General features: G+C 32.1%; 1 protein-coding gene across 1 annotated transcript; it reads left to right on the forward strand.

Moving 5' to 3' along the window:
* The first annotated feature begins 807 nt into the window (after positions 1-807).
* LOC127729558 (uncharacterized) lies at positions 808-27697 on the forward strand. Its single transcript, XM_052237385.1, has 4 exons — positions 808-903; positions 6669-6781; positions 11100-11197; positions 27499-27697. The coding sequence occupies exons 1-4, from the start codon at positions 883-885 to the stop codon at positions 27573-27575; spliced, it is 309 nt and encodes a 102-aa protein (XP_052093345.1). The 5' UTR covers positions 808-882; the 3' UTR covers positions 27576-27697.

Below are 27697 nucleotides of genomic sequence, written 5' to 3' on the forward strand. Positions count from 1 at the left end.
TTTGGGGTCAATAGGTAAATAGTCAAGGATACTAGAATTAAAAAAAAAGGTTTCTGAAAGGTAATAAGCTAAGGTAACTTGAGTTCCGGTCAGATTGAAGATATAAGGAAAGGGGGGTAGGGCGGTGGGGTAGGGTCAAAAGTAAGATATAATCTGTCTAATTCTGGAACTGAAACATTTTTTTTTACCTGATGGGTCTTAGAGAAGGAATAGAGAAAAATAGTCAATAGTAATGAATGATTCACGTTTTCCGCCGAAGAGTTGACAATCCGGCCATGATGGTCTGATGGGTTTACCGAATAGAGAATAATGGACCAAATTTACAGAAAAATGTGACAAATGGAATAGATAATAATTGGTATAAAACCTCCCTTTGTCACGTTCTGATCAAAAGAAACTAAAATTATTTAAATTCTACAACTTTAACTGTGTTAGAACTGTAATTATGTATATAGCACACAATTATAAATACTTGTTTTAAAATTCACAGTTCTCATTTGTTGAATAACACATACTTAAAACTGTCAAATTTTAGCACCCCTTCACACCTTCACACTATGTAAATATCCTTATAAATATGTGTTACGTGTTTAACCTCTATCCCAAGTGGGAGTGCTCCGATATTTAACGGAGGATCATACCTGTAAAGAACAGAATGGGCAAAATATAAGCAATAGAGAAAAATGACCTACAAATTAAAGAATATATTAAGGAACAACCCCCCCCCCCTTTTTTTCCCCACGCCCCCCTCTAGACCCTCATCCATCTGATCGCATCCTGTTCATATCCTTTCCGTCATTGGACATACTTACAATAAATACTACACTTCCAGTCTTGTCCACGTGCATTTGTTTTGAAACTTCTATATGAATTCTTGTTGAGATGGGAAAGGTTTCAAACAAGGTAACTATGTATATTTTACTAATTGCTCCTAAACCTTAATAGATTTCAATGAGCGCAGCTGATAACCCAATGGCACAGGGTGGATTATGCCAGGGCATATATGACAAATTATAGATTAGTGCTGGAATTTTATATTTCACCCCTTTCATTTGCAACCAGGTGCAAATGGATACAAATGGTACATGGCGAATATACGCATTCCTCTCAACTGTAATTAGTTACAAATGGGTACAAGTTAAGAGATAACTGTATTGTATTTGAAGCTTTGTGGACGTCCATCGGTAGTTTTACTGTCGCAAATCTAGTTTACCTGGCGACGCGTAAATATGATATTTCTGGTCTTTTTTCAGGGAACTTATACATTTCTGTTCAGATAGAAAGTTGAATATATAGTGCAAACAATGACAAATACAATATCAGTACCCTGTACCCAGGCACTTGTGATCTTTACCATGTTTACCATTTGAAAAAATAATATATTTTAATCACTCCATGGATACATGGAATAGAGAATTTTATACGCCCGCCCAACAAAATTTTGATGGGACGTTTTATGGTATACAAATGTCCGGTGTCATAGGCGGATCCAGGGGGGCTGTGGGGGGCCCAGGCCCCCCCCCCCCTTTTCGTGGGATAAATTTGGTTGATTACATAGGGAATCACTGAAGCGTGACTGGAGAGGGCCCCCCTTAGGTCAGTCAGTGGGCCCCCCCTTACTAAAAGTTCTGGATCCGCCACTGGGTGTCGTCTGTCTATCCGTCAGTCCGGCAAATCAGTTTTCCACACTTTTTTTCTTCGTTCTTGAAGATATTGATTTGATATTTGGTATATAGTTTTATCATGACAAGTTATAGATCAAGTTCGAATTTTGTTCCAGTCTGATGATTTAGTCCAGAGTTATCGTGGTCCATATCTAATGTTAGAGTACTACATTTTGTATGTAAACCATATTTCTGTACAAAGGAAGATAACTCATTTTTTAAAAGACATTCTTTGGTAAATTGTTTGAAGTGTTTGTTATTTTGTATAAGCTAATTTTCTGAATGCTATATATATTTAAATATATAAAAAAATTTTATGAAGTGAAATCCTTTAATTAGATAACAATCTATTTTTATTAAGGTATATATTTCATTACATTACATTGTGTATAGATAAAAGTTGTTGACATTTTATAGATAAGTTACAAATCTAAATTAGTTTGTGACAAATGAAAGAAAAATATTTGGAACTATTAATTATATTTGATAATAATTTGAAAATAAATATACATTGTATTACATCATGTATAATTTAAGAGAACTATTAATCATATCTAATGTTAGAGTTTTTCCACACTTTTTTTCATCATGCTTGAAGATATTGATTGATAATTGATATATAGTTTTATCATGACAAGTTACAGATCAAGTTCAAATTTTTGTTTCGGTCTGATAATTTTATGCAGAGTTATGGTCCTTGGACTTGAAAAATTCACTATATTATCAGTTTTCCACACTGTTTTTAGTCATGCTTGAAGATATTGACTTGATATTTTCTTTTTGTTTACACCATGACAAGTTATAGAATAAGTTAGCATTTTGTTCCAGTATAATGAATTTTTACCCAGTAGGGGACTATGTATTGCCATACAATACTCTCAGAATGCTTGTTAGAATCTGCCTTACATTTGTCATTGAGAACATTTTCATACAAGGACAAATTTTTGAGGCAAACAATCTGATTTAAAACATCTGCATTTCGCTTTAAAGGACAATTTATTATTAACACTTGCAATATTGACTTCATAGGTCAAAAGAGGTCATGTTCTCACTAATAGTGGGAAACTAAGACTGGACATCTTCGATTACAAATGACAGTCAGCAAATGATCAGTCCAGATTTTTTATGAAATACCGATGTCATATCATACATGTACATGATGTATGCAAGACTTTACATTTAAATGATACAAATTGTAATAATTGATTTTATCATGCATGTCATACCAAAAATTTTTCTTTTTTACAATTATTTGATTTTTTTCATATATTTTCATACCACAAATATATCTTTTTTAAAGAAAAAAAACGGAATATACATGGTATATAATACTTTGATTAAATTCAAAATTTTTCTAATTTTGAGATCACTCAAATTGGTTAAAGGGTATATACATTAGAAATTGAATAAGAAGTGTAAAAATTATTTTTATTTTCTAAAACATTTAATAAGAGCTTTCTTCACATATTTTTATAAAATTGAGAATGGAAATGGGGAATGTGTCAAAGAGACAACAACCCGACCATAGAATATATAATTCATTTCAAAATTCTATCATTAAGTCTTCTATTCTCATGGTAAAGCTTTTTTTCTAGTACATGTATACTCCATACAAAAAATGTCTATTTTGCACAACCTGTGACTTGATAACAATCTCTGTCTAGTGAATGATACTTTTCATAGTATTTTTGAAAATGGCCCATATAATAAAACTTCATTTTGGTTTTTTTATTAATCCCCATCATGCCCATATTCTGTAATGATTATCCTCATCAACATAATCAATCAAAGAATGAAAGATTAAACTGTTTCCAGCATTAATTTTTACTAATGGTGCTAAATTTGAAGAGAGCATGAAGTGTAACTTGGAAACCTTAATGTGTTTCCAATAGAAATATGTTTTTATGTCCCATTAACGTTTTTGTTTCTTTTTTTTTCAACTTTATTTTTTTATATATATGGTTGAAATATATATATGTTGAAAAATAATTTAGGACAGAAAGTCACAGGATAAAAAGTTACAGACAAAAATTCACAATTCAGTTTTATCAAGGATTTGTATAGTGCTATACAAATCCTTGGTTTTATGATTATTTTCTTTGAATAAGAATTTAACAGTTTATTTTAAAAAAAATTGTATTTATCTTGAACTATTATATATAAAGCAACTTTTCTAACAAAATGTATTCTGAACAAAATCAATAACGATCAAATAACTGTTAAGAAAATCTGTCCAAGTGGCTTTGAACTTAAATGGCTTCATGGTGCTAAGAAATATATCCTTTGCAATAATTAAAATTTGATAAATTCTTCATTTATCAAGGCTTATGAACTATTCCCTAAACTGTAAAATGATATATATATAATAAAAAGAAATTATTTGAAGTACTTTCTCTTACATATTCAACAATTACAAACAAATTATTTGTGACTTTCTGTCTTCAGCTTTCAGCTTACCTGTGTTTGAAAAATTGGGTACTGTATGTCTACATTGTATGTTTACCCATTTAGCTGTTTAGTGTGAACTGCTCTGTATTAAAATCACTTTTTAATGAATATCCCCCTCAGGAACCACTAGACAATGAAACCAAAATTTGGCAAAATCATCAGAAGGTGATAGTCTTAAAATTCTAGAAAATATTCAGTTTTCCAACCAGCTTGTTCTCATTCCACCTTAGCTGTCAAAATCATTATATAAGATTAATCCCATTTCGCCTTTATAGTACAAATTTTCAGGTACAAAAGAATTAACTAAGGCGAAATGGGAACTTGTGTACAATTTAACATAATTAAGTATTTTTTGTTTGTATATTGCAATTAGTTGATATTTGTTATTTTAATGTCAAAATCTGCCATGAAATACTTTTTAAATGCAGATGTTTTTTTGGTGTCTTCCCGATTGTCCCACTTTTTGAATAATTCTTTTTATAGTGGCTCATCTTTTTTACTATTTTTTTACCGATGTAATATATTTTGTAAATAAAGTCTTTGTTGTTGTTTATTATTAGAGATGACAAATAGGATACGGAATATTTCATATTTTAATGAATAAAATAAAGACAAATATCATACAATCATAACAAATATTTATTTCTGAATCAGTACTGAATAACAAGCACGATTTTAAACTTAGCATACTAATAAAGAAAATGTACATGTAATAAATAATCGCATGAGAAAAAAACAATAATACATAAAACATAAGAATTATTTCCATAAACATAAATAAATAGTACTAATTGATAGTTCATTAATTCAAGAGAAACAATTCCCTAATTACATGTTGTTTAAATTGTTATAAATCCCATCTCGCCTTAGTTTTTTTTTTACCTGGAATTCACAGCTAAGGCGAAATGGGAACACACCTTCCCACTGACAAGCCATTTTGGCTACCTTTACCAACAAAACAGATAATCATGATCAGATGATAATTATAGATAAAAAAAGCAGTTATAATGAATTGATATACTGGTAATTCATGAGCTCCAGGTGCTGCACTTTTACTAACAATCTAGGTACTGTTTTTAAGTTAGTATAAATAGTATCATACATATGTGTATTCTTTTTTTTCTAAAAAAAAAACAATCAGTATATGAATTTTAGACAAAATATAACCATGACAACTAGGAATAAATACATTGGTAACCCATCCATATGTTTCAAGAAATGTTTTTTGAAAAGTTAAACTTCATATAAATCTTTTAGGCCACTTGAAATCAATTTTTAGTTCTTCAATGGATTTGCTCAAATTGCTTGCTAATAAATAAAAAAAGAAGAAAAGAAGAGAACAGAATAAAAAGAATAATACCTCATGTAATTGCCAATATATCAAATTTTCACAAAATTTGTTTTCATTTCAAAAGGAACGAAAATTTATGCATTTCTCTTGTACATGCACATGTTTTATATCAAATTTGCTATTTTCTTGTTAAAATTAAAATCCTTCATCATTAGCTACTTTCTTCTTTCTGAATTGTTATTGAGCTGTCAAAAAGAAAGTAAAAAATTGATTGAATAACCTTATTTTGTCAATCTGAAATAAAAGATATATTTCATCATTTTTCATTGGTCATGGCTTGTAGACTTAGTATATTATTAGTTTTAATATTTTCATCAAAGTAACATTGAAAATATAAGAATATGTGTGCATGCCAAGTGCTAATTTGATAAAATCAGATAATCAAACTAAGTTACGCAATGTTACGATTAGTTTGGCCTAACTATACACCACATTATGATTGCTTTAAAGAGAATCAGTCATGACTAATAACAATAACAGATTTTTCATTCCTTTTCATTAGATACATGTGTGATATAAGTGTGTCATCTTTATAATCAGTTAGGCCAGACAATTGAAAAGTTTGTTCCAGGATATCTCAGGTCTCAATGAATAGGCTTAACAGAGAAAGATTCTTTAATAATTATCACTATATAGATTTACTCATTTTAAGATAAATATCATTAAGATTACTTGAGTTGTTTGTTCATTAATCTAACATTAATATGGTACAAGGTACATGTACAAGCAGAAAGTTTATTTTGTTTATCTTGTAACTCACCCACTCCTCTTGATCCCCTCACCCAAAAATTAACTGGATGGTTTTTATTTTCTCAATTCATTGTTTGATATTTTCTTTATATTGCTTTTCTTTAATTTTAAGTGTTTATTTTTTGTTTGTTTTAAAAATGAAAAAGCCTTTCAAATTGTTGAATTAACTGTTTGGTGGCGTAGTAGTAGATGGAATAGTGGGGGCAAACCTCTGAAATTATACGCCACACAAGCTTATTTTTTTTGACAGCCCCTCCCTTAATTGCTCCTATGCCAGTACTGTTTATGCAAACAGTGGGGCAATATATTTCATCTGGCATTATTAATGTAGAATTCAAAGAACATTGTTTATTTTGTTTGGCCTATAGTTTTCAGGCTTGCAGAATTATCTATATGATTCATGACTTCACTGATTCTCACTCTTTCTAATCATCATCGTCATGTTTGTCTGGCAGGATAAGAAAAATAGAATAAAGAATAAGAAGCCTAAAACAAAAGACAAACAGGCAAGATTTGTGGATGTACAAGATGCTGAACTACTTTCTAAAGACCAACTTAAAAAAATAAAGTAAGTTTTTTTTCATTGTTATATATAATCTTATTTATTTAGCCTGTTAGTAAAATTCTTGCTTTTAAAAATAACTGTAAATTGTGCAGGTTATTTGTATCTTAAAAAAAGCTTTCAGCTCCTTAAAAAATAATGTGAACCATAAGATAGCATACATGTATTTCAATGCCCTCATTCCATTATGCATTTTTATAATTTTGTTTTAAAAAAAATACAGTCAGGGAATAGCCCTCTTGTTTTTGATTAAATGTTTCAGATTTTATAAGTAAAATTTTATATTAATAGTATTTAATCAGCTCATTTGTGAGAGTCAATGGGAAAAGATACTTTTACAGGTGCAATGTACATGATGTACTGATAAGTTTGATAACACCAATAAAAGATTGAGTTATTCCCCTTTCGTTGAATATTAACTTTCATTGTTAAAAAAATTGCATCTTAACCAAGAGCCCAGCCTCAGTAATAAAAGAAAAAAGTTTCATTGTTTGTGCTAGTACCGGTAATCAAACGTACTTATAATGAAAATCTTCTCACAAAAGCAGCAGTCACAATTTACTTGAATGTGAATGAGAATTTTAAATGTAAAGATAGGATTAAAATGAATTTATATGGCAGAAGTTTTGGGATCACTCCATATTGTTACAAATCATTCGTAGAAAAAACACCTAAACTTTAAGGTTCAAAACTTAAGTCATATAAACAAACTGATATGAAACAAAACATGCAGTGGCATAGCTTACAGCTTATTTCTAGTGAGGCAAATGATTTGATGCTCAAGAGTGGGAGTGGGTTGTTTATGCTTCACTATGCCATAGTCTATGTGTGCTTGTCCTGCAACAGTCATGCAGGAACCTGTATGTTAAGTGGTTTTCATTCGTTGTTGTCTGTCATATTTGTTTTTTGTTTTACTAACATAAATTAGGCCAAAAGTTTTCTATTATGACTTGTTTTACTTTCTGTTATGATTTTTAGGGTGCACTAAGTTTAACCCTTTTCTGTCTGTACGTCCGTATGTCCTGATATTGGTTTCCATTCTCTAACTTTAGTTTGCCTCAACCAAATGTTATGAAAATTATACGCAATGCTTATTACCACAAAACACAGATCAAGTTTGAATTTTAATCACTTTTACGGTTCTAGAGTTATGCCCCTTTACAAATTGAAAAATTGCTGAATTTTTCATTTCTGTTCTCTAACTTTAGTTTGCCTCAATCAAATGTTATGTATTTTATACCCCATGCTTATTACCACAAAACACAGATCAAGCTTGAATTTTGGTGGCGTCACATTTACCGTTCTAGAGTTATGCCCTTTACAAATGGAAAAATTGCTGAATTTTTCGTTTCAATTCTCTTACTTCAGTTTGCCTCGACCAAATGTTATGAACCTTATACACATTGCTTATTACCACAAAACACAGATCAAGTTTGAATTTTATTGGTGTCACTTTTACTGTTCTAGAGTTATGTCCCTTTACAAATGGAAAAATTGCTGAATTTATTGTTGAAGGCTGTAGAGTGACCAATAGTTGCTGACATCCCCTTTATTTGGGCTCTGCTGAATAGTTTTCCCATTTGCAGTCATACCACATCTTCTTATTTGCACATAACTGGCTAAACAGGCATCTCAAACTAGTTTTCAGCAATTAAAATGAAGGTCATGAATTTCTACCACAACAGAGCAAGCATGATAGACAGAGATAGCAATACAGACATGTAAAAGGTTTTTTTAAAGAGTTATTGAAACTGTTTTAATCTGAAGAGACAGCACTCTCCTTCCAAAAGGCACTGGATTTTACATCACAATGATGACCCAAGGTGACTGCATATTCATACATCATTGCACATCCCTAACAGACATGACAGACAAACTGAATCCCCTCTTTCAGTAGGTACTGCTAAATAGTTGGACCTGTATGAAGGGAAAATAATTTGGACGGCTACTGGGAAAAGAGGGTATAACTGATATGGTAGACTGGAAAAAATAATGCAACGGTTCTTTGACCTATCACTCTCCCTGCACAATGTACTGGATTGGGATTAGACATCCTCATTTTCACCTGACATGTATAGAAAATGAAAGGATATGGAGTAAATGTACATGGGACAAAATCCCACACAATACATTGAAAACATAGAAAATCATCAATGAACAGGGCTTTTATTCCTGCTCCTCATCTTGACAGTTGATGTAGGGTCTTCAACAATGAACGAATCATTCATACCCTACAACAAGGTCAAGACGGCCCCTAGCGTCAACTTAAGTGGTACTATTGATAAAAATAATCCAACAGTTCACCTTCTTGCTCCCCACCCGCCTTGGAGTGCCAACTTGTGCGATGCTTGTGTACGACGGTTCTCCAGTTGAAAGCACCAGGGATACAAGAAAAGTGCAGTAATTTTGAAAGACATCGATAGCCGCTAAAATATGCCTTGAAGTTACACATGTCGGTAACGGTCAATGAATCACATAATTTATAATTACGGGCAAGGTTTTTCATCCTATATTTGTCATACATTGCCCAACAAAAGACCAATAACTTCAAAACAACAAATGATAGACAATACATATAAAACTAAACAAAAAATGATAGACAGCACGGGGCACATCGAAATATATGTAAGAAAACCTAGCAGTTTAAAATAGTATGAAAGGGCAACATACAAAACAGATGCATGGGTATAGAATAAGAGTCCAGCATACCAAAATAAACTTGATAGTAAAAACAGCAAATTGCAAATGAAAAATGAAAAATAGCAGTTCTTACTTCTGGTTTTTCTTTACAGATACATAAAACTATTACATTATTGAATTATTAAAACCAAGATATGTGTATCTGTGGTGATATTTTATGAATAAGTTGGACTTATTCTTTTACTCCATCCGAGGAGCGAATGGATCGAGAAATGAATTGTTTGATGGAAGACAGGATCTTTTTGTTATCTCACTTAATCCCTCTCTCATTCTCTTTTCTTTGTAAAAAATTTAGTGAAGCAGTTACCTCATTACATCAATGGAAGCTATGCCAATGAATATAGTATAACAAACATATGTGTAAATGACAAGAAGAAAGCATACAATGTATACTTAAACAATCTTGAATATAGTTTATAATTCAGTTATGACATGTATGAGTCCCTTACCCTTAAAGTCATATCTGAAACTTCAAATTTTAAAATTTTTTAAAAAAAGTTGAATATATATACATTTTTTATATACTTGAATGGCTAAGTTTTACTGAAACAAGTGTATGTGAACTTTCTTTTATATTATCAAAATCTTCATAAATTGCTATTGAATTATTGTCTTCCCGTACACTAATTCGCTGATATTTTCCCGTATGCAGTATCCTTAACTGCGAGACCTCTTATTAGAATTTTGGCCACTGCACAGCGCAAGTGCAAGGGGAAAATCGTGATGAAAGAATGAAAACAAACGTGCACCTGAAGATAAATAGTAATAACTGATTCTTAAAGTTCTAACAAATTGAATACACCAAATCATTTAATAACTGTAAAGGAAAGGTGTTTATCAATGTCACAATTCGGTAAACTACGGCAACAAACTTGAAAGTTAATTAGCTTGTGATCACCAAGCACTGAATGAAATATTATTTGTCGTTAATACGTTATAAGTTTGAATTAAATTTAAAAAATGTGCATACAGGACTTCGTTTAGTATATATATCATGTATATGCATGCATTGGTTCAATATTTTCAATAACTTTATAATTACAAGAAACTCGTTTTATATGACTTACATTAATACTAACAACTGTTTTATGATGGAATTTATGCTTTGTTTTTGTGTTGTTTAATGCTTTGCATAAATTATTGCCTTATATTAATATGATTACAATGATATGTAGTGTTAGATTTCTTTTAGTTTTAAAAGCCTTTTGAAAAATGCCCCAGGAAAAGCATTTAGATTAGAAAGCATACAGAAATACGAGAAATTGTAAACCAACTTTTCTGTATACTTATTACTTTGAAATTAAATTACATCTTTTCCAATAGGAATGACATCTATTTTAGAAATCTCAAGACTACAAGTATATAAAGATAAGGAGATGTGGTATGATTGCCAATGAGACAACTATCCACCAGAGTTAAAATCAAGTGAATGTAAGCAATTATAGGCAACCGTACAGCCTTCAACAATGAGAAAAATCCATACCATATAGTCGGTTATTAAAGGCCTAGCTGACATGAAAAAAGTGAAACAAATCAAAAGAGAAAACTAACGGCCCAATTTATAACAAAACAATTAACATTTATAACCATGACAACCGTTTTATATTGTTTTATATTATTTTAGGCAAAACAGAACATGTGCCACACGAGTATCAGGAAAACGAAAACACAAATTGCTGAAGAGGATCAGACACCAACAGAAAGAAAAGATCAGAATGGACAGTAAGAATAAATTTAACTTAAAAGCTGGAAATGGTGGTGGGGGGTGGAGTGGGGGGGGGGAGAAAATTATAGGAAAAAATACTTGTACATTGCCTGATATTTTAATGTTTTAACTTATTGCTTTTTTGTTTACATATTTTAAAGCAGGGTATTTTCATATCACATTAACATCGAGAATATGCTTGTTATATTTGCTGCTGGACATTACACCGTAATCAGTCATTTAATTCATCAATCAATGAACATCATAGAGCATCTCCAAATATTAACAACCATTCAGCAATTTTTTTTTAGATTAAAATAAAAAGTAAAAAACCATTGTAAATAAACAATAATAGACCTGACAATTTTGAGATTACACTTATAATGTTATGCAATGAGTATTCTTCGCCTAAAACTTTATGCTATGTACATTTGTATATCATATAGAATTACCAGTATTTTTTTTCAAAAATTTAATATTGGGGCATTTCTGATTGGATTTTAATCACTTTTTTACCAATAGAAGCAGACTTGATTGTCACAGGTTTATCTGTTAACTTGGTTTTATTTTTATAGTCAGATTGTAAGGATTTGTTTTTGAAGATATAAATAGAAATATTTATATTATTTTGTCCTCGCGCAACCCGTTGTGGGGGACATAGAAATACCGGGCGTCCATCCAGTCTTGTTAGCGCTCTCACATGTACAATTCTTGCCAGATTTTTATAAAACTTATATCATAGGTTTATATCAGCAGTATCTTAGACAAGTTTGAGAATCAGTGCCGATCAATAATTTCTTAAAGAGTTATGGCCCTTGGAAATATTAATAATATGGAAAATTGCATTGTTAGAGCTCTCATGTGTACAATTCCTGCCAGATTTATATGAAACTTTTATTGTAGCTTTATATTAGCAATGTCTTGGACGAGTTCGAAAATCAGTGCCAATGAACTATTTTTAAAAGAGTTATGCCCCCTGGAAACATTTATTATATATGAACAAGAGTGCACATGCTGAAATGTCTCGCCTCCTATACTGACCATTGATTTTATGTTGATAGTCGTAATATAAAGTTTTACTACAAATATCACACTAACATTAATGATCCAAGAAAATGAGGTCAAGGTCAGATAAACAAAGCTGAAAATACATGTACACCTTTAACACAATGATTCCATACACCGAATATAGATGACTTATTGCTTATAGTATAAAAGAAACAGACCAAACCATTGAAATTTTATTTTGACCAATGAACCATGAAAATGAGGTCAAGGTCAGATGAACCCTGCCAGACAGACATGAACACCTTAAAATCATTCCATGCATCAAATATAGTTGACGTATTGCTTATAGTATCTAAGAAACAAAGTTAACCAGGAAAACTGAACATTGACCAATGAACCATGAAAATGAGGTCAGGTGAAGGTCAGATGAAAACCTGCCAGACATATACACCTTACAATCTTTCCATACACCAAATATAGTTGAAATATTGCTTAACATTTAAGAAAAACAGACCAAAACACAAAAACTTAACATTGAGCAATGAACCGTGAAAATGAGGTCAGGGTCAAATAAAACCTGGCAGACTGACATGTACATCATAAAATATTTCCATACACCAAATATAGTTGACCTAATGCATACGTATACAGAATTAGAAAAACAGACCAAAACACAAAAACTTAACATTGAGCAATGAACCATGAAAATGAGGTCAAGGTAAGATGACACCTGCCAGTTGGATATGTACACCTTACAATCATTACATACACCAAATATAGTAGACTTATTGCTTATAGTATCTGATATATGGACTTGACCACGAAAACTTAACCTTGTTCACTGATCCATGAAATGAGGTCAAGGTCAAGTGAAAACTGTTGACAGGCATGAGGACCTTGCAGGGTACTCACATACCAAATATAGTTATCTTATTACTCATAATAAAAGAGAAATTAACATTACAAAAAATCTTAATTTTTTTTCAAGTAGTCATTGAACCAGGAAAATGAGGTCAAGGACAATGGACATATGACAGACGGAAACTTCATATCATAAGGCATCTATATACAAAGTATGAAGCATCTAGGTCTTCTACCTTCTGAAATATTAAGCTTTTAAGAAGGTAGCTTACACTGCCGTCGCAGCCGCCAGATCACTATCCCTTTGTCGAGCTTTCTGCGACAAAAATTGCATTTTCAGCACTCTCTTGCGTACAATTCTTGCCAGATGTTTATTGTAGGTTTATATTAGCAATGTCTTGGAAAAGTTTGAAAATCAGTGCCTATCGATAATTTTTAAAAGAGTTATGGCCCTTAGAAATATTAATTATATGGAAATTTACATTGTAAGCGCTCTCACATGTACAATTTTAGCCAGATTTTTATCAAATTCATATCAAAGGTTAATATCAGCAAAGGCAATTTTGAAAATGATTGCTGATCAAATATTTTAAAGAGTTATGCTCCTTGGAAATATTAAATATATCAGAAATTGCTCTCAAGACTTCAACTCTCTACGATAATTTAAAAAATTAGTTTAAAAAAAAAAACAAAAAAATTTTTTTTAGTTATTGCCCATCATGCCCATGGACATATAAAATATGTGCAACACAGGGGACATTGGAACTCTGTTCTTTTATTTCTCTAGATATTTGCTATATTTTCAGCCAAATTAAATTGTAAAAAATTATAATATATGTTCACATCAGGAAAAAGCAAAAACAAATGAAGGCAAAATAACCAAACAATTCTGTGTCATATTCTGTTAATACATAGCAAACAAGAATGTGTCCATAGTACACAGATGCCCCACTCGGACTTTCATTTTCTATGTTCAGTGGACCGTGAAATTGGGGTAAAAACTCTAATTTGGCATTAAAATTAGAAAGATCATATTAAGGGAACATGTGTATTAAGTTTCAAGTTGATTGGACTTCAACTTCCTCAAAAACTACCTTGACTAAAAACTTTAACCTGAAGCGGGACAGACAGATGGAAGGAGGAACGGACGGACGAATGAAGGGACGAAAGAACGAACGGACGCACAGACCGAAAAACATAATGCCCCTCTTCTATCGTAGATGGGGCATAAAAATTATAGGTGAGGAATATTTATTCAATAAAACTGTGTTGGTTGCCTTTTAGATACCTTTTTGTTGTTTTAGTTGTTGTGTTGCTGTCTCATTGACCTATACCCCAAATCTCATTTTTTAGCTCACCTGGTCATTGGACCATACATAAAAGCATGGTATAGAACAAAATGAAATATGAAAATTTTTGCCATCATTTATATGCTGAATCTAACCATGTTGTTAGATTTTGGATATCAGACCATACCAGGTAAATTAAATGTCCAATTTCAAATTTTTAAGATCTTTGACCACATTCATTTTGTGTCAGAAACCTATATTATGTCAAAAATTTGATCACAATCCAAATTCAGACAGTATCAAGCTTGAATATTGTGTCCAAACTTGCCCCAACTGTTCAGGGTTTGACCTCTGCCGTGGTATCAGCCTGTGCTCGGCGAAGCATTTTATTTTTTCATTTTTGCCTATAATCTTGGAAACTATTACTTTAAATTGTAAAAATTATCATCAAGACAAGATCTGCAAGTAAGTGGACAACCGAAATCAGTGGACTCTTTATTAAAGATATTGCCCTTTAATGACTATTTTTACCAATTTTTTGCGTTTATGCCTTATATTTTAAAAATGATAATAGATAGATAGAAAGTTAAATTATCAAAAGTGATCAGCAAGACAAGATCTATTAAGGCAATACAGAGGATGTCGTCTGTCCACTCCTTATTGGAGTTATTGTCCTTTAATAACAATTTTTACCAATTTTTTTTGCTTTTTGCCTTATATGATAAAAATTATAATAGATTAATAGAAAATTTAAAAACAAAAAATGATCAGCAAGGCAAGATCTACAAACAAGTCAAATTTTACTGATATAGTGTGTAGACTGTCACTCTATACAGGAGTGATTGCCCTTAAATGAAATTTGTTTTAGTCCCCTACCAACGAAGTTGAGGGAGACTTTAGGTTTGCACTCCGTCAGTCTGTCTGTCCATCTGTCAGTCCGACAAATCAGTTTTTCACACTTTTTTTCTTCGTGCTTGAAGATATTGATTTGATATTTGGTATATGGTTTTATCATGACAAGTTACAGATCAAGTTCGAATTTTGTTCCGGTCTGATGATTTTGTGCAGAGTTATGGTCCTTCATGTCCTTGGACTCTGAAAATTCACTTAAATAATCAGTTTTCCACACTTTTTTGACGTCATGCTTGAAGATATTAACTTGATATTTGTTATATAGTTTACACCATGACAAGTTAAAGAATAATTTTGTTCCAGTACAATAAATTTTTAACTGGTAGGGGACTATGTATTGCCATGCAATTTGCACTCAGAATGCTTGTTTTTACCCTTTTTTGTTTTGAGCAAAAACTGAAGAAGATAGACAGAAACTAAACAGACTAAATGTTCAACAATACAAGATCAACAAAAAAGAGATTTTTGTCAGGAATTCTATTCTCGTCTTCAATGTTGAAGAGTGTCCTTTTTTGAATATGCACATAGACCTAGGTGAGCGACACAGAATCTTTAGAGCCTCTAGTTCTAATTAATCAAGGACTCACTACAAACCAGTAAAAGTCTGAAATGGCCTATATGGTCCAAGGACACAGTTATCGTCCTTTGGTTTTCGTTGTCTACAAATATAGTCCCTAGTGTGAACAGTGTATAACTTGCATTTTTTTTTGATACACTTTCCCAATTTATTTCTTGATATTTTATGCATGAACTATTAAGTAAGGGGATGAAATTACATGTTAAAAAAATTTGGGTGCTGAATCTTAAGTAGTGATTTGGTCCAGTTAAAAAAGGTCAAAAATTAGAATGTCTGAAGCTGTCAAACTGAATTTTAGCCCCCCTTAACACAGAATTGTCAATATTTTGAGTTAGAGCTGGTAGAAGTTTCTATAATTTTGATATTATTTGTATCAATAGTAGTACACTACACTGTAAAAATCTTTTTGAGATAGAGCAGGTGCGATTTTTTTAATTTGAATTTATTGTCTAAAAGAAATGCACTACGAAATAACTGTGTTCTCGGGCCTAAGAGATGGATTCCGTAAATGTAGATTCTGTACTTTGGCAACTTTTCTGAATGGTTTGCTGGTTTCAATTTGTCGAACTCAATAAAAGTAAAGGATTTACATCTTTGTTTGACAGAAATTCTGTTAAAATGTCCCATTTTGGCATTATACGGCTAAAATAAGCATTTTAAAGCAGTTTCCATTTTATGCCTAAGAGCCATGCTGACTTTCTATCTGACAGCTTTTTATGTTCCTGATATTTGTGTTTCTATGCTTAAATCAAATTTAATTAACCATTTGTGAACTCTGAATCTAGAGAAAAGTAGATTATCACAGAAAAAATGTGCAGAATATTTGTATTTATGTCCCTGGTAAAACGGCCTGTTTGATGTATGTGAAATGTGAAGAGCTTAATTGTACATAAAATCTGTTGTCCATCCCAAATATTTCACTAAATCTGTAAAAAAAACACTTTACAATGATCAGTACACCCTATTCATTTCATATGCTACCATAATTTTCTTCTTTAGGATAGTAAGTGGTTCAAATATATGCCAATTGAGACTAAAACTACATGCAAGTTTTCCATTGAAAAGTGAAAAACTGGTCATCAGACCATACTGTCTGCCAAAAAAAGTTGAATTCAAGAGTCCTTTTGCAATAAGACTTCTTGTATCATGACATCTTAGCATAGAAATGAGCAAAAAGTAACAAATTTCCATTTCTCATAGCCTCTGTGTGCATCTTTATATGTAAATATGGGCTACGGCCTAAATCGACTCTAAATAATTCTCAGTCTTACATGGCCTAAGACCATTTTATACTCATGTGGTATGCTTTTTGTAACTTTTATTTACATTTAAAGTACATTTAATATATATAGAAGAATAATTTATGGTTAAAAAACTTCAAAAACTTCAAATTGGTTGAAAAAAATGCATGTTTATGTAAGGCTTCCCTTAATTCGAAAATCTCTATTTTCAGACACAGGCTCATATAAATTTGACTTTTGAATAACTGTGATAAATCTGATAAATCAAATGAGTGTTCCGTTGCTTTTAATACTTATTATTTTATATTCAAGAGTATTTAAAAAGCAAATTTTTGCAATGTTTAAATTTTTTAGGCCAAAATCTTAACAGTTGAAAATATTTGATTTAAACGTCAAAAATAAACATCCAAATTTCAATATTAAAATGGCCCTAGTTTCTATAATATATATCCTATGGCCATGAAACTTGGCCAACTATCTTATAATTTCCTAAGCTTAGGTCATGCAAAGTTTTATTAAAATTGGTCAAGTCTTTCTGTCCTATTAGGTCCAAGGACACAGTTATCGTCCTTTGGTTTTCGTTGTCTACAAATATAGTCCCTAGTGTGAACAGTGTATAACTTGCATTTTTTTTTGATACACTTTCCCAATTTATTTCTTGATATTTTATGCATGAACTATTAAGTAAGGGGATGAAATTACATGTTAAAAAAATTTGGGTGCTGAATCTTTATGTTAAGTAGTGATTTGGTCCAGTTAAAAAAGGTCAAAAATTAGAATGTCTGAAGCTGTCAAACTGAATTTTAGCCCCCCTTAACACAGAATTGTCAATATTTTGAGTTAGAGCTGGTAGAAGTTTCTATAATTTTGATATTATTTGTATCAATAGTAGTAAACTACACTGTAAAAATCTTTTTGAGATAGAGCAGGTGCGATTTTTTTAATTTGAATTTATTGTCTAAAAGAAATGCACTACGAAATAACTGTGTTCTCGGGCCATATCTGTACTCGACTGTACTGATTTTTACTCGACCAGTCTGAATTGGTCTGAATTTTACTCGACATTACTCGACCCAGTCTTAACCATACTCAACCGTACTGATTTGTACTTGACCCTTATCTTTGCCATTGAAAATAGTTTGAACTATTACTGGACCAGTCTGAAACAGTCTTAACCCATTCTCGACCTGTACTCGACCAATTTTTTTCAGTCTAAACCATACTCGACCAAAGGTCTGAACAATACTCAACCAGTCTGAACCATACTTGACCAAAAACCTATACTTATTTTTATTTAGCTGTTAAAATTAATTTCTTTTTTTCTGACATGACAACAGCCACAATAAAATAAAGATATATATAAAAACATATTTTTACATCCTTACATGATTCTCAGATTTATCAAATAGAGATAGTTAAATTAAATTATCTTATATAATAATTTAATTATATTAATTTTAAAGTTTTAGAGTTTTGTTAAAAAAAAGATTTTCTTTTAACTAAAAACCACACCTTTACTGAGGGTAATAAAACCTTATTAAGGTGCTTCTTGTTTGGCATGTGTTTTTTTTTTTTTTTAAACTTAATTTTCCTAAATTCTTAAAGAAAATCTATATAGGTTTCATGGTTACATACAATAGTTATATAATTATCTTTTTAATGAGGTAACAACAGACAAAAAATCACTGAAATTGTTTAACCTTATATTAGAAATATATCTATTCTTGTTATAATTTGGGATATATTATATATAATATATATCAAAAAGGGATAAAAAAAATTAAAGAAATAGATGAAATTTTTCTTCTGATTAGTGGTAAAGTATAAAGTAATACCTCCTGCTTAGGGCAAACTCATTAAATAGATCACACCTGGTCAGAGAGTATTAATTTCTAATTAACATTTATTAAAAATTGAAACATCCTGTGAATCTTAAATCGCAAGGCCTTTTGAATTCACTAAATAAGTAATACACGAGTTTAAGAAAAAAAGGGCTTTCTTTTTACCTGTAAAACACACATGTATACTGAGGTAAATAAACCTTATTGAAGTGCTTCTTGTATGCCATGTCTTTAATTTTGACAAAAGTTATTTAAATTTAATTGAAATAAATTTTTTCTGCAACTTTGGAACACATTTCTTTTTTTAAATGGTTATCAAGGATTGCTATGGAAGTTCTATTATCATGATTATATTAAATTCTTGGTTTTAAAAAACAAAGGTGTGATTTTTAAAATTTATTAAGTTGCTTTATATACTATTTTAAATATATTTTAATAAAAAAAAATGTTCACTGCATTATTAACTAAACTGGAACAATTTGTTCCCAAGTTGAGATTTTTAATAATAGAGTTATACCTACCAGTGAAAAATGACATTTATTTAATTAGAATATAATTCACGTTAACTAGTTCTCATCGCAAACATCTAGGTGATCTAGAAATAAAAACATCCCTAGGATGTCCGATCACCCTACCTGTGTTACACACCCCAATACAGGTAAATATACAGGTATTCTAATCAGTTTTGATTTTTGTCGTGTTCCTTCAATATACACATATCTAGAAATTCATCTAGGGGATGGTGGTGGCCCCTTCACTGGTAGGTATAACTCTATTATTAAAAATCTCAACTTGGGAACAAATTGTTCCATTTTTAATAATATTCATTATACCTACCAGTGAAAAATGACATTTATTTAATTAGAATATACTCACTGATTTAAAAGCAGTGTTGAATTCATTCAACGGTGGAGGATGAATTTCCTTCTCTTCAAGAAAAACTCCACAAACAAAATTTCTATCGAACAGGATAAAATACTATCACCATAACAAAAAACCCACTATTTACATCTATATACAGCTACATGTTATACTGCAATAAACAAACAAAGTACCATACAAATAAATGAATTTGTATGCTTACATCCTATTCTAAAACTTTAGTAGCATCAAAATCTCGCAAATAAAACTTTGCGAAAGTTGATTCAACTGCCCAGTCGGCAGAATCTAAAAAATTTATTTCAAAGAAGCCCCTTTGTACAAAGCCCAACTTGGAGCTATAGCACGTGTTGAATGTGCATTTACTTTCATATTGTCATCATCATAAGCTATTCTAATAGCCTGAACAATCCAACTTGAAATAGTTGCGGTTGACACTGGTTTGTGTGGTTCATTTAATCCCAGAAAAAGTTTAATTCTTTCTGATTCACTTAACTTTTTCCGAAAATTCTTAGTTTTATCCAAATAAACTGAAAGAGCTCTTTTTGGATCTATCAAAGTTTTCTCTGGAAAACTTGGAACAAATAATTTTTCTCCAAAATGCTTTTGTCGATCTTGCTTGGCTAAGCCATGTCTTACAAAAGTAATACCCTTACACTGAACTCTCATTGACTTGTCATCAATACGGAGACTTTGCAAATCACTACATCTTCTGAATGTAGTTATGGCAACTAAAAACACTGTTTTTAAAGTTACATGCTTTAAATCAACTTCCTGCATAGGCTCAAATGGTTTCTTTTCAAGAGCCTGTAATAACAATTCTAAGTTCCATTCAGGTAGAATTTTTACCTTTGGTGGTCTAGAATTAAATACACCTTTAATAATCCTTACTATGTTAGGGTGTTGGCCGACAGGAAAATTTTGCACTGGAGGTAACACTGCAGATAACATAGATCTATAACCTGCTATTGTCCTATATTGCAAACCAGACTGAAATAAATAAGCCAAAAAATCAGCAACCTGATTTAAATTTGCTGAATATGGATCAATTTGTCTCTCACCACACCAGCTATTAAACTTTTCGAATTTTGAGGAATAGTCCTTTTTTGTACCATCTCGCCATGAAGCTGAGAGCAATGTTCTTGCTGATTGAGAAAATCCCTCTGTTTTAAAACGTCTGTCGAAAGAAGCCATGCTGTCAGATTTAATATTTCTGGATTTGGATGAAAAATTTTCATTTTGGCCTGAGACAACAAATTGTCCATTACTGGTAGCCTTATTGGACAAGCTATCAGTAACTGCAAGATCTCCGTGTACCAGTGTCTCCTTGGCCACTGGGGCGCAATCAAAATTATCTGACAGTGGAACTGCCTCATATATTGCAATATCCTTGGAATCAGACAAATTGGGGGAAACACATACGCGTACATGTTCTCCCAAGGAATTGTCAGAGCATCCAAGGCCAAAGCATTGGGATGAGGAATCCAAGTGCAAAATATTTCTGTCTGGCGATTTTCCCATGATGCAAACAAATCTATCAATGGGGTTCCCCATATCTGAAAAATCTGCTGCACTATAGACTTGTTCAGAGACCATTCTGTCGGACAAACCTTTTCCCGACTCAAATGATCCGCTAAAACATTCTTCTTGCCCATAATGTGGGCTGCTTTCAAGACTATATTGTTTTGAATTGCTATCTGCCATAGCTCCCAAGTCAAGTAACATAAATTTGGGGACTTCGTCCCCCCTTGACGATTTATGTATTGTACTACGCTTGTGTTGTCGCTCCTTATCAGAACACATTTTCCCTTCAAAATTTTCAGAAAATGCTGAACTGTCAAAATTACAGCTTTCATTTCCAAACAATTTATGTGCAAAAGCTTCTGTTCCGAATTCCAAACTCCCTGATAAATCTGTTTTCCAATATGACCCCCATAACCTGTCATTGAAGCATCTGTCGTTATGGTCACATTGATTTTCGGCAATTGCAAATATCGGCCTTTCAGCGTGTTGGCTGAATTTTTCCACCATAAAAGATGGTATTTCAGATGTTGTGTCAATGGAACATGTGCCAACATATTTTTGCTGACTGGCCTCCAAAAACTTAACAAATGAAGTTGAATGGGTCTCATAAACAGACGAGCATTGGGAATCAACTCGATGCATGATGCCATCATCCCCAAAACTTTCAAAAAATCTAGAGCCAAATTCTGACCTAAAAGCATTTTTTCTAGTAATATCTGTAACTTCTCTATCCTTTCCATTGTTGGATAAACTAAGCCCTTGTCTAAATGAAAAACTCCCCCTAAATATGTTATCACTTGACTTGGAACTAGGCTTGATTTGTCTGTGTTTATTATAAAGCCTAGTGAAACCAACAGATTGAGACATTTCAGGCGATCCTGAACTAAATGCTGCTGGTCCTGATTGACTATCAACCAATCGTCTAAATATACTGACATTCTGATATTTTGAGTTCTCAGATATGCAGCTACCACTGACACCAGTTTTGTAAAAATTCGAGGAGCACATGTTGGGCCGAAGCACATTGCTTTCCATTGATAACATTGATTTGCTATGCAAAACCTCATGTACGGACGATGTTTCTGAAATATTGGTACATGGAAATATGCATCGCTCAGATCTATTGAAATTGCCCAATCTTTTGGTTTCACTAGATTTATGACTTTGCTCATTGTGTCCATCTTGAAATGGACTTTCTTTAGATGTGCATTTAATGGTTTTAAATTTGTCACGGGTCTCATTTTCCCGTTTTTCTTTGGCACCAGAAATAGTGTACTGTAAAAACCTGTGAGAGATTCCGGAAAATTCACTTTTTCTATAGCATCCTTTTCTAATAAAGAATTTATTTCTGCCAAAAATATATCTGTGTTTTTGTGAGATATTATTGTTTTCTTGATGCCTGTCCATGCAGGTCTTTGAAGAAATTCCAATTTGTAACCTTCCTCTATTATTGAAAGTACCCACTGATCTGTTGTTATCATTTTCCAATTTTGAAGAAAATATTTTAGCCGCCCCCCTACCGGAATCTCTGTACACATCATCAAACTTGAACCTACCTTTGAGTCAACTGTTGTTCTTTCTGGGGATCCGAAAAGACCCCCAGCTACTCTGACCAGTCTTGTTGGTCTTGTCCCTATTTGACTCTTTAGCAGGACCCTTATAGCCTTGATTGTCTCTTTGTGGCTGTCTCCCACTATTTGATGTTTTAGGCACATTGAACCTATTGTTATTTGAGCCTCGAGTCTTACTGGCATTAACAGCATTATGCTCAACATTGAACTTGGGATTCTTATTTTGCCAATCTCGGTCAAAATCTGCCCTTCTTTTCCTACCCTGACCTAATTCAGGTAATAAATCATTCAACTGATCCTTTTGTTCCTTGCGCTTTTCAAGGCATGACTTAAGACCATTCCCAAAAACACCTTCACCTGATAAAGGCAAATATTGTGTTTTGTCTTTAATATCAGACAAAGTCACAAGACCTGAATCATATGATGCAGCCTTACGTCGGACTAAATGAAAAAATGCACCAGTCCTACCTGACTGGTCTAAAGACTTTGTAGACATTGCAAACAAATCTTTAACAATTTGGCAACATGATTCTTTCTCCTCGTGTTCTAAAGACGGAGAATTTTCAAGCTTCCCAAGCAGTGTACCCATTGTCTGTTGCATATACATGCCAGAAATCACATTCATACGAGACGCCATTTGCCCTTGAAAAGAAAGCTTCTCTATTTGTTTTAAAGGCTGTGTATGCAATTGCCTATGGCCAGTATCCCACGACTTTACTGCCTTTGGCCCATGGTTCTTTCTCATCATTGGCTCTAGCAAGTCGTCCAAACTAGGAACCTGCAAGAACTCTATAGCACTATCATGTACAGGAAAACAACTCCTGTATTCCTCTCTATAAGCAGAAAGTTTCTCTGGGTGCTGACACCGCCAGGAATTTTCCAAAATATTGACTTGTGCTTGATCCATAATCAAACCAACACTACCTTTATCATTGTTTGAGGCAAAATCCTCACTAAACAATTCTGACAAAACATTATGTCTAGTATCTGAGCTTAACTCACTATCTTTGTTTACTTCATTTGAAACAGATTTTAACTGTACATGTTTCATAAACCTTTCACCTTTTCTAGCAACACTACCTGTTGACTGTTCAACTCTAGCTTCGCTCTCATTGTCTGACTCATTATCAGAGCGAATATCTCCGAGTATATCCCTTTCTATAGGGTTAACATGTATAGATATTTCCGACCTTGCGTCGAAATCTGTGTTCCTAGACACTCTAGGAGAACCCAAATCCTCGTCTAGATTCGAAACTAGCGGAATAATGGGTCTAGGGGTGTCAGATCTGAGCAAACCTTGCGTATCTCTATTCTGACCCCTTGAATCTGCATTAGTTTCAGATATGGGCATACCTTGTGTATCCCTATTCTGAACTACATTATCGTTATTAGCCCCTCTAACATTGGCCAACGATTGCATCATGTTAAATAAAGTCTCAAACTTATTATCAAAATTGTCTTGCAAACCTTTTAGCTTTTGTTCATACTCTTGTTGTAATACCGTCGACTTAGAAGGTTTTTTCTTAGCTTTACCATTCTTGTCATTTCTGGACATTGAACCATCTTTTTTCTCATTTGCAGGTAAAGATGGCGCATCTTTGTTTACTTCCGAATTCTCGTGCATCTCGAGATCGGAATCCATACTCAAATAATTTTAAATTTTCAAATTTAACGATATAGTAATAATACTATGTTATTTAAAGAAGTCTTCAATAGAAAAAAACTAAATTACTAATTTTGTTGAAAACTTTGCAGCGACGAGAACATCTGTTCGCTAGCTCGCAAAAATTAAAACTGATTAGAATACCTGTATATTTACCTGTATTGGGGTGTGTAACACAGGTAGGGTGATCGGACATCCTAGGGATGTTTTTATTTCTAGATCACCTAGATGTTTGCGATGAGAACTAGTTAACGTGAATTATATTCTAATTAAATAAATGTCATTTTTCACTGGTAGGTATAATGAATATTATTAAAAATCAACTGACACCATAAATCTATACAAGGCTTAAGTAAATGGTGAAAATTGTCCAGTAACCATAAAATATATCTGAAACATTCAAAAAAATTTGAATAACATTGAAAATATTAGTCACAATTCAGTTTTGAGATTATTTGATCAGCTTGTTTTATTTTTATTTTAAAGGTGATATATATATGTAAGTGTTGATAAATATGGTGTTGAATTTATATTATGTTTATTGTGAAATTTTGGTTTCAATGCCATATTGAATACATTTTAAATTTCAAATTGTTGTTCAAATTTCTAGCCAGGGGAAATAGCTGTTAAAAACAGTTACTAAATTGATGAAATACAATAGATAGATACAAAAATCAGGTCTAGGTTGGTTAAGACTTAGTCGAGTATGGTTCAGACTAGGTCGAGTATGGTTCAGACTAGGTCGAGCATGGTTCAGACTAGGTCGAGCATGGTTCAGATGAAAATAAAATGGTTAAGTACTGGTCGAGTAAAGGTCGAGTACAGGTTCAGACTGTTAAGTATGGTTCAGACTACAGTCGAGTATTATCAAGTAAATTTCAGACCAATTCAGACTGGTCGAGAAAAATCAGTACAGTCGAGTACAAATATAGGCCATTTCAGACTTTCCTGGTTTGTAGTGACTATAAGTCCTGAACAGCAAAAGTGAAAAAAATACCTGCCAACTTTTCAAAATCTCCTTTGAGGATCTTAAGCGCAAGAGGACCTAATGCTTCTCTTATATTGAATGCTTGTTTTGAGGTGTTTAGTTTATACATTAAAGAATTTTCAAAATTCAGTTCAACACCTCTCATGGGGGAAATCTATCATATAAAATTATGAAAGTTGGCAGATCCAGAAAAGTTAAAGTCTTCTTTATTAAATTTGACCTCCATTTTGTTATCAGTAATTATAACATCATATTAAAATATGAAAAGCAAATTTAAGCATTGGTTCAATATTTCATAAGTTACTGCACAGAAATAATTGCAGTAACCCAACCCAAATCAATAACAGGATTTCTGTCAATATCCAAGTTAAAAAGGGATAATAGAAATCCAACCCCCCCCGCCCTGACTATGCTCTGTTCTACTTTATGTTCAACCAATCATATTGGTTCCTCAAAATTTTTTAAGATATATATTATTAACATAACATCAAATCCTAAAGATGCTGAAAAGATGTTCATAACAAAGTGTAAAATGTGCAACATTAGATCCTTGAAAGGAAAATTGTAATTGAAAGACAATTCATAGCTTTTCTATTGATAGAATATTGGTGTTAAGAATTTTCCTCATATTAATTTTTTTGGATGATACCGTAACCAAAATCTGTCAAAGTTGCAGAACTTTCTAATACATCTTTCCTCATATGAATAATTAACATGTTTGGCATCACACCAACGTTTTGTTAAACCTGGAGGTATGATGATGCAAGACATTGATTATAGTAAACTTTAGTAGTGATTGAAGGACTGGATTGCAATAAATTTAAAAGGAATTGGCCCTATAGCTACCTCTTTAAAATTCAGAAACCTTATTGTACATCTTAACAGAGTATAACATTTTGAGGAATAAAACTAGGAAAGTAAATGGATATTTCAACAGAAAATAGTAATTCTGAGTACAAAGTTCACACATGCTCAAGTTGAAAATTAACTAGTAGAACAAAGGAGTAGGTCCAGTAAGACCCCTTTTTGGCCCCAAAATATAGCAGTTTTACAAAATTGTTAAAATGTAAACTTTTAGTTATTTAATGGAAAGTATAATGCTTCTGCTACATAAATATGGGCTGTTTTTGACAATTCAATACACATATATTGGGTACTAGAATCATCAAGTCATGCTAAATTACTGAAATCTTCACAAATTTAGCATTTTAGTTAAATTTTAGACGGTTTCCGTCTTAAATGAAAGTGGCCGCATTTGTGTTCATTCTTAATATTGAAATGTAAGTTGTATTTGATGATAATACATAACATATATAAAGGTTGAGGATGAACATGGATGCGGCCACTTTCATTTTTGACAAAAACCATCTGAAAAGTGCCATTTTTCGTCATATTTGATAGATCTTTCATATCTAAGCTTAAATCGGAGCGTTTTTAATGACTAATTCAGTTAAAATTTTTCACATAAACTAATTGAATCGACTGAAATAGACAGTTAAGTGTTTAAAAAGTGTCCAAAATCTTTCGTCAGATGAACCTGAAATTTGAGGCCAAAATCGGCCCTTACCGGACCTACTCCTTTGAAATACAAATACTTTACATCTACTAATGGTAAAGAAAAATACAATGAAAGTGAACTTCAAACTTCAAGGTACATTTTACACACAGGCTATTTCTTTTCACTGGACTAAAAGCAAAATTCAATAACCTTAATGACTGCAAACGTAAGAGAAACAAGGTTGTGTTTAAACTTGTGGAATGAACAGAAAGACAGAAAAACAGGCATATGCATAGATTGACAGATAAATAAAATATAAAAACTATTTTGGTTTAAAGATCTTTTTTATAACTAGAATCTACAAACACTGTACAGATAATTTATGTCTTTAGGTTACAAAAGTGCAAGGGAAAGAAATAATTTTCAGAATCTTTATAGTAAAAGAATAATTTCATTGCTATTACAGTTGATGCAGACATCCCTCAAAAGAAGCAAACTTCAAAAGAGAACCAGTCAAACAACAAAATGGAAACAGATTCTTGATGTTTGATAGACAAATAGACAGTAACCATGGGAACAAGAATTATCACTGTGATATGTGGAAGAAAGTGGATAGTGTACATGTATTTCTTAAAGAAATATTAAAAAATTATCACAATGGAAAA

Source organism: Mytilus californianus, unplaced genomic scaffold (assembly GCF_021869535.1).
Source record: "Mytilus californianus isolate M0D057914Y unplaced genomic scaffold, xbMytCali1.0.p SCAF_2, whole genome shotgun sequence".
NCBI classification, from domain to species: Eukaryota; Metazoa; Mollusca; class Bivalvia; order Mytilida; family Mytilidae; genus Mytilus; species Mytilus californianus.

Coding starts and splice junctions, on each gene's coding strand:
- LOC127729558 (XM_052237385.1), top strand. CDS start 883: ATGGGAAAGGTTTCAAACAAG. Junction 904..6,668: donor TGGGAAAGGTTTCAAACAAG/GTAACTATGTAT, acceptor TTTGTCTGGCAG/GATAAGAAAAATAGAATAAA. Junction 11,198..27,498: donor AGAAAAGATCAGAATGGACA/GTAAGAATAAAT, acceptor TTGCTATTACAG/TTGATGCAGACATCCCTCAA.